The sequence below is a fragment of the Staurois parvus genome, unplaced genomic scaffold, assembly GCF_062004578.1.
Source record: "Staurois parvus isolate SC_StPar_1 unplaced genomic scaffold, SC_StPar_1.0 ptg000255l, whole genome shotgun sequence".
Classification (NCBI taxonomy): Eukaryota; Metazoa; Chordata; class Amphibia; order Anura; family Ranidae; genus Staurois; species Staurois parvus.
In genome coordinates, this window is record NW_028318051.1 from 1,200,522 (window position 1) to 1,212,548 (window position 12,027).

Genomic DNA, 12,027 nt, shown 5'->3' on the forward strand with positions numbered 1-12,027 from the left:
GCCACCAAAGTATGTTGGGGTGCCATTAAGAATCAATGGCCCGTATTGCACCAATGCAAGTGATGTGCATTACTGTATGTTGCAGAAACACGTGTTAATGCATGCGCTTCCACAATGCAAAAGTGTGAACTAAGCCTGGAAATGTACGTGTAAGTTTGCATTTTCTATGCATTTGGTAACGTGCGTGTCTTGAGATTGGGGGGCCTCAACCCTGCCACACTAAGCACTGGCCGTCATGGTAAATCCATCCCTAGGTAGGCTTACAGCAAGAAATAGGGATCTTGAAACTGTTCAGGCAATAGATTAAAATTGTACTCCTTTCTCCAGCCAAATGCAAATTCCTGTTGATAGACGGACTCTAAAATACTGTAGATGTGACAGAGGCTGAGGACCACATAGAGGAATCTCAGCATCCTTAGAGCAAGGAAGATGGATAGCTGCTATGTACATGGCTACATCAACAGTCCATCCAAAAGCCTGGTCCTCTGGATGGAATGGGTGCACTAACTCTAACATATGCCAAGTTAGGGGATGACCGGGAACCTTTGTCATGGATGGCAAGCATCGTGGGGACAGTGTCACATTGGTTGCACATTGGTAGGTATGCGTTCTAAAAAGAGAGTGTTCTTGAAGGACATGATATATGGTGGTACACCTTGCAGTATCAACTTCCTTTGTAGCACTCAACTCAGAACTGCCAAGCAAGTTGGTTCTCGAGGACTTCCTTATGCCAGGGTCTCTGACTTCCACCATGTGTCACCGACTGCAGGTCCTACTCTGATTGATATCTGAATAGTGAAGTATCTTCACTCAGGACCACCAGCTCAAAATATATTTGTAGTATTGGCCCATCATACCATAGGCAAAGTTTCTCTTTCACGGGTAAGGTGGAAAACGTTATCACTGTCCCAGGTAATTCAGGAGTTTAGAAATAAATGTGCATGGTGGGGCCCCAGAGGGCGGTTGGCACGCTGGCATGCGATGGGTGGAGCTCCTCTAGGAAGGTCACGGGATCAGATTCTTCAGCTCCCTCAGGTAGACCGATAAAATGGAGGTTACATCTGAGTAGCCTGTGCTCCATGTTGTCTTGTTTCTGGGTAAGGGTGGAGGGTTGGCGCTGCATGTCATCTGTCATGGATTGAAGGGGAGGAAGTTCATCTTCCACTCTGCTGATTCTGGTGTGAGCCTCTATCACCCTTTCCTGGAGTTTTTGGAAGCCCTGGTGTAGCAGAGATATATCCACCTTCATCCCCTCTATCTTCTTAGTGAGGGAAGCCTGACAGGCTGAAATAGCATTGAGGACCTTGGCAGTACTTGGCAGTTGGATAATGGTTGGGTGCCATTATCCCACTGCGCGTCCTTCTCCTGCCAGCAGAATCTGTCCAGCTCTGCACTGACGTCTGAGGTCTTACAGAGGGTGAGATCTCACAGAGTCTGTAGGCAGAGTAACCTGGTGTTCTTTATGTAGCTATTGGCCAGTGGGTACTCACTGGGTGTGAAAACAGGATATGCGTGAGCGGAGCTCCGAGGATTTGCACCCTACACAATGCCACTCCAGTGGACAAGGTTTCTAATGCCTCCTCCATAGGTGGCTAAGGCATATAACCCATATACCCTACCCCATGTTGGCCAATGCAATGGTAAGATTTCTATAAGTGTGCTCAGGAAGTCAACACCTGCTAGCCATCAGCCATCCAAAGCATGCAAATCATGCATGTAAAACACAAAACATCATAAGACACAAAAAACTAATGTAAAAAAAAAAAAAAGAAGAAGCACAAAAAATAAATTGGTTCGAGTAGTGGACTGGTGTTATCAGACTCTCCTGTAAATGCTGCATCACCATGCTACAACAGTGTACATTAAATGCAGTTGCAGGGTGGCTATGATGTGGTCCCATTAGCTTGAAAGGGTCGTGTTCAGTGGCGTACTGCCCACTGAATGGGACAGGAGAATAATTTTTGCCTCTACATGTGTACACCCTATTTTTAGGGCCCCATCTGACTGCAAGTGTAAACTAGCCCTAAGGGTGGCAATAGATGGATCATTTTTTTCATTCAGCCAGCGGGCTACATGGAAAAAATCAACAGATTCCTCCATCCACACAATTGAGGTGGATAGAGGAATACTCCCCCATTATGACAGTGGGACTCTCTGCTATCAGAATACACTGATCACAAGAAAAAAAATTCAACAAGCCTATTTGACAGGAACCAGGTCACTAGATTGACTTCTGTGGAACGGGTGCGGCCCCATATGGATTGAAATTTGAATCTATGACCATGTAGGCAAGACGAAGCATGTCCTAGTTAGGTGCTGCTTACTGTAGGTGATGGGAGGTTACTGCCTTTCCTGGTTATTTTGTTTTTGTGGGTTATCTCTAGGTCCGAACCACTGGTCTTGTGATATAAAAAGGCAGCAGTGGCCCAGAACAGAGAGAGCCCTGGAGATTTGAGAGAGAGCCTGGGAGTTGGAGAGAGCCCTGGGGGTTGGAGAGAGAGTCCCAGAAGCTAGATAGAGAGCCCTAGGGATTGGCTAGACAACCCCAAGGATTAGAGAGAGAACCTCAGTGGTTGGAAAGAGCCTTGGGAGTTGTAGAGAGCCCCAGAGGTTGAGAAAGAGAGAGCCCCCGGGGTTGGGGAGAGAGACACCCAGGAGTTGGAGAAAGAGCCCTGGGGGTTGGAGAGACAGCCTCACGGTTGGAGAGGGAGAGAGCCTCAGAGGTTGGAGAGAGAAGAGCCCTGGGGGTTGGAGAGAGAGCCCCTGGGGTTGAAGAGACAGAAGACCTACTCCTTGGTCTTGGAGAACCGTAGTTCTAACTCTGAAGACCAGCATGAAGTTAGAAGTTACTGGAATCTGGGGTTTGCCCCAAAGACACCAGTCACTGGGGAATGCCACTAATGGACCTGATTATACGCATAAACTCTACCTTTGCAGGTATGCCAGGGCATCACTTCAGCTGGCACATTGCTACAGTTTTCGGTCACTAACATATTGGGGTATGAAGAGTCAACGCATCTATAGTCATCTCAATGCAAGTTCTAGAAGTGGTTGCCAAGGGCAATGGAGGTAAAGTCAGCAAGCTTCCTGTTGGAAACTTGTACCTGTTATAGGTGGAACTGCCTCTAGTTCTGAGGGAGATGTTGTCGGCACTCCCTACGCAGCATTCCATCTCCCATAGCAACCAGAGAAGAACTGCATTTCAGAGGTCCCCATCCTGTACAGACTGAGGTACAGAAATTCAAGAGTTAAATTCAAGTGCATGTTTCAAGCCCAAGCTATGTGCACGGTGGGGTTCTATGCTGCTACTGGGACCAGTAGTGGGAAAACGCTGGACAGGTGGCTGTGGTCAGTGCTCAGCACAGCCCGCCTAATTGTAAGCTACAGTGGGAAGATGTATATTTATACGGGAACCCGAGAGTTAACTGGGGAACAGTTATGGTGCAGATGTTCATGGTGTATGTTCATCTCTAAAAGCAGAGGCCTGCCTTCAGGTCGAGTATTCCCCCATGGTGGCCTCAGCCTTGTATAATATGTATAATGTATAACAGATAAGGGGGGATATGATCTCCATGTATAATACATAAGGGGGATATGATCTCCATGTATAATACATAAGGGGGGATATGATCTTCATGTATAATACATAAGGGGGGATATGATCTCCATGTATAATACATAAGGGGGGATATGATCTCCATGTATAATACATAAGGGGGGATATGATCTCCATGTATAATACATAAGGGGGGATATGATCTCCATGTATAATACATAAGGGGGGGATATGATCTCCATGTATAATACATAAGGGGGGATATGATCTTCATGTATAATACATAAGGGGGGATATGATCTCCATGTATAATACATAAGGGGGGGATATGATCACCATGTATAATACATAAGGGGGGATATGATCTCCATGTATAATACATAAGGGGGGATATGATCTCCATGTATAATACATAAGGGGGGATATGATCTCCATGTATAATACATCAGTGTTTCATATAGTGAACTCGGTGTAGAGCTATTCACCCTGAGGTCATCACAGAGGACAAGGGGGCACTCTTTACATCTGGAAAAGAGATTTAATCTCAAAACACAGAAAGGTTTCTTCACAGTGAGAGCTGTGAAAATGTGGAGTAGACTCCCTCAAGAGTTGGTTGTGGCCAGCTCAGTGGATTGCTGTAGGAAAGTCCTGGATTGTTTCTTTGATACACAGAATATAACTGGATATAACATTTATAGGTAAAGTAGATCCAGGGAATATCCGATTGCCTCTCGGGGGATCAGGAAGGAATTTTTTCCCTGTAGGAGCAAATTGGATCATGCTCTGCTGGGTTTTTTGCCTTCCTCTGGATCAACTGTGGGTGTAGGATTATAAAAAAAATTTTTTTTTTTAAATGGTTGAACTGGATGGACTTTTGTCTTTTTTCAGCCAGACTAACTATGTAACTTAAGTCGCAAACTAAAACCACAAATTTTGGATATGCATAAACTTTAAGAATGAACAGTATCGCTCTGCAACACACATAGCGCATTGCGAGTTTTAATACGCCTTTTTGATTGCGAGCGATTTGAGCGATCCTTTGAAAAGCTAAATTTTTTTTGTAAGTGTATGACTCATTATTAGTTATGTGATTTTTCTTCACGCAATAACACTTAACAAAACAGCAACATATGTGTTGCATATGAAATTCTTCCTGGAAAATGACATTTTAAAACAGATGAGGACTAAATGGTATCAGTAGGGTCTGAGTCACTCGAGATGAAGGCCAACATCATCACTGACTCCAAATATGGTTACTCACCGGAAATCAATAGAAACTAATAGCATTAACAAATTGTTTGGAGGATCCATCATACGTATCCACCATCAGGCTTATTTAATAAGGCAGACGAAGCGTGGTGGTGACGCACAAAGTGCAATAACGCAGGGTGGTGTTCAGCTTACTGGTGTCAGACTGGTGTCCCGGGCTTTATGGTCAACGGTGAAAAAAAAAAAGCATGAGAACAGACTGTTGGGTTGTAGGCAATTGTAACTCTTTTGACAGGTAAATTTGTCAGGTGATCATGAGCGTTTTGTTTAGTTTTCTGGCCAGAAATGTTATTTTCGGATATTCGGATGTATCAGGGGCAGACTGACAAATCATGGGGCCCCCGGGCAATAGAGGATCATGGGGCCCCTGTGTTCTTGCTCAAACTCAAAAAAGCCTATGAAAAAGGTACCAGGGGCATCTCATGGGGCCCCCTACTGACCCCGGGCCCTCGGGCAGTGCCCGAGTTTCCATATGGTCAGTCCGCCCCTGGGATGTATACAAGTCTCCAAATAGACAATGTCATGAATGTCAACAAATCTGAAAAAAAAAAATGTTATGATGAAATTAACAAATGCATTTGTTTCATTTGGAGGATGTCACATGATGCGATAGCATTTCAGGCCCATGGGATAATTAATTCAAATTGTGAATTTTTTCGATAATTCAAATTTGGATAACGTATGGATCCGAATTTCACTCCATTAGTTCAGGGGTCTCCAAACTGCGGCCCTCGGGCCAGATATGGCCCTTTGCTTGCCTTTATGCGGCCCTTGGGGCACTCCACTGATATAAGGCATTATCCCTTCCACTGACATCAAAGACAGGGTACTATTCCTCCCACTAACACCAACAATGGGGCACTATTCCTCCCACTGACACTAATGATGGGGTACTATTCCTCCCACTGACACTAATGATGGGGTACTATTCCTCCCACTGACACCAATGATGGGGCACAATTCCGTCCACTGACACCAATGATGGGGCACTATTCCTCCCACTGACACCAATGATGGGGCACTATTCCTCCCACTGACACTAATGATGGGGCACTATTCCTCCCACTGACACCAATGATGGGGCACTATTCCTCCCACTGACACTAATGATGGGGTACTATTCCTCCTACTGACACCAATGATGGGGCAGTACTCCTCCCACTGACACTAATGATGGGGTACTATTGCTCCCACTGACACTAATGATGGAGCACTATTCCTCCCACTGACACCAATGATGGGGCACTATTCCTTCCACTGACACCAGTTGTGGGGCACTATTCCTCCCACTGATACCAATGATGGGGCACTATTCCTCCTACTGACACCAATGATGGGGCACTATTCCTCTCACTGACACCAATGATTGGGGCACTATTCCTTCCACTGACACCAGTCATGGGGTACTATTACTCCCACTAATAACAATGATGGGCACTATTCCTTCCATTGACACCAATGATGGGGCACTATTCCTTCCACTGACACCAATGATAGGGTACTATTCCTTCCACTGACACTAGTTATGGGGCACTATTCCTCCCACTGACACCAATGATGGGGCACTATTCCTCTCACTGACACCAATGATTGGGACACTATTCCTTCCACTGACACCAGTCATGGTGTACTATTACTCCCACTGACACCAATGATGGGGCACTATTCCTTCCATTGACACCAATGATGGGGCACTATTCCTCCCACTGACACCAATGATGGGGCACTATTCCTCCCACTGACACCAATGATGGGGCACTATTCCTCCCACTGACACCAATGATAGGGTACTATTCCTTCCACTGACACCAATGATCAGGCACTATTCCTTCCACTGACACCAGTGATAGGGTACTATTCCTTCCACTGACACCAGTTATGGGGCACTATTCCTCTCACTAACACCATGATGGGGCACTATTCCTCCCACTGACACCAATGATGGGGTACTATTACTCCCACTGACACAAATGATGGGGCACTATTCCTCCCACTTACACCAACGATCAGGCACTATTCCTCCCATTGATACCAATTATGGGGTATTATTCCTCCCACTGACACCAATTATGGGGCACAATTCCTCCCACTGACACCAATTATGGGGCACTATACCTCCCACTGACACCAATTATGTAATGCAGTAAACCGGCCCTTTGTTTCAAAAGTTTGGAGACCCCTGCATTCGTTAATTCGGATGCACATGACACCAGTTAATATTGTCCAATCAGCTTGTGCCATTTCTCTTGGTGGGTTGGACTAGCGTCTGAAAATATAGAATCCTTCTGATTTGATAGTATATCAAATATATAGCAATCTTCCAGAAAAACTGCACAATTTTTTACGAAGACCAAAGAGGCGAAACAAGTTCAGGAAACGAATCGGGTCAACATAACGAATATGACATTGAAATATGAAATTGAACGAATGCACCTGAAACTAAATGAAGTTTTCCAGCACACTGGTGGGTTTTGAGAATATCGGAAAAAATAGAAATAAATGTCTATTGGATATGTAGCTCTACCCAGCGGCAAATGTACTGCGAGGAAAACCCTTGTCCATGGCAGCAATTTTCAGGGGGGGGGGGTGTCGACTCTGATGAGGCGGTATTGATGGGCACTGATAGATGGCACTGATGGGCATTGATAGATGGCACTGATGGGCACTGATTGGCATTGCTGGGGCTGTCCATAATCCTGATTATCAGTGTAAACAATGAAGTGACAGCCTTGCCGGTGATCAGTCTCCTTCCCTCACACAGACACCACGGGGTGAGGGGGGGGGAGGAAGGCCAATAACCGGCAAGTCTGTTCACATGTGATGAGCTGGATCACTAGATGCATTGCAACAGCTCCCATCTAGTGGTCCAGCATCAGGGTGCAGGCTGTCATCCTCATCCTTCCTAGTCTCTGACATTAGGACTGCTCCAGGTCGGTGTCTCCCCATCTAACCCCAAGGATCAGGATGACAGACTTGCAGCACTCACCCTTAAACCAAGCATCAGAAGGATGCAGCCTGGCACTGACCTCCAGGTCAGTGCCTCCCCAAGGATCAGGATGACAGTTTTGCAGCAGTGACAGCCCCCTGTAGTGGTTCAGCAGTAGAGGGATGTCAGGCTGTCATCCTCATCCTTCCTAGTCTATGATATTAGGACTGTTCCAGGTCAGTGTCTCCCCGTCTCACCCCAAGGATCAGGATGACAGCCTTGCAGCACTCACCCTTAAACCAAGATGAGCTGTAGCAGCCCCCCTCCCCCAGCAGAGACGTGCAGCCTGCCATCCTCATCCTTCCTATTCTCTGACACCAGGACATCTCAGTGCCCCCCCAGGGATGAGGATGACCCCCCTCCTCCAGTGGTCCAGGCTGGCCATTCTCCTCTCCTCTCCTCCTGCATCCCTCCAGCGGCCCCGCCCCCTCCTCCTCCCATTGGCCGGCGCGCAGTGACTCCTCTCCTGTTACTAAGGCTCCATCCTCCGCTCCGTAGTAGAGGGAGCGGTGTGATGTGACCCCTCCCCCTCGTCCTCCCCGCTCATTGTCCCGGGGATGGGCCCCTCACCTGGCCGCCCGATCTTCTCTCCGATGTCTTCAGGATAGCGGCCCCCCCTCCATCCTCATCCCCCCCCCCACCATAGAGAGGAGCCCCCTACTGGCCGGGGGGGGGCCCTGCCTCCGCTGTCTGGGTGTGAGCCGCCCGCCTGCCATGAAGCCCATGTAGGTGCAGCTGCCCGCAGAGCCCCCGTGATGGCTGGGACTGGCCCCCGGAGAGGAAGACCTGATGTGCTGGGACTGTGGCTCCGGACGTGTGTCCTGCACTTCTTGGTGGTGTCAGTGTTCGGGGAGGAGAGGACCTTCATAGTGGAGGTAGGTCATGGTGGGGCTCAGCACCCCAGACATACTCCATGCAGCCCCCCCACCCCCCACTATCACAGTTCTGCACCCCATCCTACCTGCCCCCCCCCCCCCACCAATGCAGACCCCCTGGACCCCCTATCCATGGCAGTGCCGGATGGCTGTGCGTTGTCTCCTAGGCCTGCAGTCTGATCTCCAGTACAGGGGCTGCCATTGGCTGGGCTCAGCATTTCTACACAGGATGGCGTGGCCCCCCGGAACCCTGCGCGGGGGGCTCCCTGCACACGCCATCTGCTAAACACACACCTGGCTGCTCCTCGCAGGCCTGACCTGCCGCAACCTTTCCACGCCGCTTCCATCCAATGCCATTCGCTTTTGTATCTCCCATCACATCAGGATCAGCAAAAAACTCCAAAGACAGCCAGGAGACAAATCCACCAATCAGACGTCAGCTTTCATGACATTAGGGCAGCTGGAATGGGAAATGGATTTCCATTGGTTGCTGAGGGCTATCGCATTCCGCCTATTGCTTTTCAGCTGTGTTACATAAAACACGCGTTATCGGCGCGTCGCGTGGAGGAATCAATGTTTTGTCCGATGTGCATTGTTAGTATTTATCGTCTTACTATTCATAGTAATAATACTGATAATATTAGGATTTAGAGTAATAGTGTTTTATATTATTAGTATTCATAACATGGGTATTTATAATATTACTGCCTGTATTAGTATTCATAACACGGGTATTTATAATATTACTGCCTGTATTAGTATTCATAACACGGGTATTTATAATATTACTGTCTGTATTAGTATTCATAACACGGGTATTTATAATATTACTGTTAGTATTCACAGAAATATTATTTATCATCTTACTATTTATAGTATCATTATCAATAATATTAGTATGTATAGTATTAGTGTCTATAATATTATTATTTATATTAGTATTGATAGTATTAGTGTTTAATAATATTTATAGTACTGATATTTATAATATTCATCTATGATTATACTAGTAATTATAGTATTGGTATTCATCAAATTAATATAGTATTATTATTTATATTAATATTTATAGTATTAGTGTTTTATATTAATAGTACTCATCACATAGGTATTTATAAAATTTGTATTTATAGTATTAGTGTTTTTTATTATTATTATTCATAAAATTATTATTTATATTAATATTGATAGTATTAGTGTTTATTAAGGTTCATAGTATTGATATTTATAATATGAAACTATAATTATACTAGTAATTATAGTATGGATGTTCAGATTAATATTTATAGTATTATTATTTATATTAGTATTTATAGTATTAATGTTTTATATTATTAGTGCTCATAACATAGGTATTTATAATATTCATATTTATAGTATTAGTGTTTTTTTATTATTAGCATTCATAAGATTATTATTTATATTAATATTGATAGTATTAGTGTTTATTATTATTCATAGTATTGATATTTATAATATTAATCTGTAATTCTACTACTAATTATAGTATTCATCAGATTAATATTTATAATATTATTATTTATATTAGTATTTATATTATTAGTGTTTTATATTAATAGTACTCATCACATAAGTATTTATAATATTCATATTTATAGTATTAATGGTTTTTATTATTAGTATTCATAAGATTAATATTTATATTAATATTGATAGTATTAGTGTTTATTAATATTCATAGTATTGATATTTATAATATTAATCTATAATTATACCAGTAATTATAGTACTGATATTCATCAGATTAATATGTATAGTATTAGTGTTATTATTAGTATTCATGGCTTAGGTATTCATAATATTTATATTTATATCATTTACATGTATAGTATTAGTGTTTATAAGATTAATATTTGGATCAATATTCATAGTGTTGATATTTATAATATTACTATTTATTATATAGTAATTATAGTATTAGTATTCATCAGGTTAAAATCTACAGCATTTATAGTATTAATATTTATATTATTAGTATTTATAGTATTAGATTTCATACTATTAGTATTTATAGTATAGATATTTATCATAATAATAGTTATAATATTAGCATTGATAGTATTAGTGTTTATATTATTAGTACTCATAGTATCCATGGTGTTTATACAATAATATTTATAATATTAATATTTATTATACTAGTAGTTATACTATTGGTGTCCATCAAATTAATATTTGTAGTGAGTATTTATAGTATTAATATTTATAACAGTATAAGTATTAGAATTCATAGCATTTAAAGGCAACGTGCCAAGCTGGCCATATACTTTCAACCAAATTGTACAATCTCTGTACAATGTTCTCTGGAGTTATCAGAACTCCCAATATGAGGACACTATGAGGACAATATGAGGACACTATGAGGACACACCTAAACAATCCACTCAATTTGTGTTCATTCAGACAGGCCCACACTCTACATAGTTGTTGGTAGATCTAAAAGAGATTGTACAGTGTATGGTCAGCTGAAAGATAGAAATACAAAGGGTGCCACTGCTGCTGACTTGTTTTTGCTCCAAAGCTGCAGGCTGTGCTGCCTAAAGACCAGGAATCTGCATCTCTTAAATCTGCAATGGCGGCTCCCATTGTTGTGTATGAACAGGTTCTCTTTAAATGCAGGTTCCTTGTATTAGGTAATGCTGAATTGTCATGATTGGTAAGTGGAGGACGAGAAGGAAGTTTTCTGGTGTAAAAAATACACAAAAGTGATAATTCACACTTCCATTGTTATGATTATAGCCATTGTATTTTAGAGTTTCCCCCAAATATAGGGATACACACTGGATGTCCTAGAATAAATACCTAATAGAACAGCAATACTAGTAATAATATTACTACTATCATTATTCTACTATACTATTATTATTATTATTAATAATAATAACATTAAAAGCAGTAATAATAATCATACTAATAATTTAAATAACAATAATTATTTATTAATCAATGCAAACCAATACAAATAAATAAATACATTATAATTATTTATAATGCATTTACTGATCCATAATACATTTTTTTATTGTGTTTTTTGCATTGGTTAATAAATGAAATAATATTATTAAAATAATAATAATACTTCTTATTATTATTATTATCCATAATAATAATGTTATTGTTGTTATCTAAGAATTATTAGTAGTATTATTATCATTATTATTAGTAGTAGTAATATTAGTAATATATTATTATTATTAATAATTATTATTATTATTATACAGTATTTATATGGCGCTAAAAGGTTTACTCAGCGCTGTACATTATAGCGGGGGACAGTACATGAGACAATACAGTAACAAAACAATACATGAGGGGGTCAA

At 42.1% G+C, this 12,027-nt stretch overlaps 1 protein-coding gene across 1 annotated transcript in view; it reads left to right on the plus strand.

Moving 5' to 3' along the window:
- Nucleotides 1-8,299: 8,299 nt before the first annotated feature.
- Nucleotides 8,300-12,027, plus strand: part of MMP24 (matrix metallopeptidase 24) — a 152,617-nt gene continuing 148,889 nt past the window's right edge. The window contains exon 1 of the mRNA XM_089680995.1: nt 8,300-8,686. Within this exon, the coding sequence (XP_089537121.1) occupies nt 8,567-8,686 (120 nt within the window). The 5' untranslated portion in view covers nt 8,300-8,566. The remainder of the gene's footprint in view (nt 8,687-12,027) is intronic.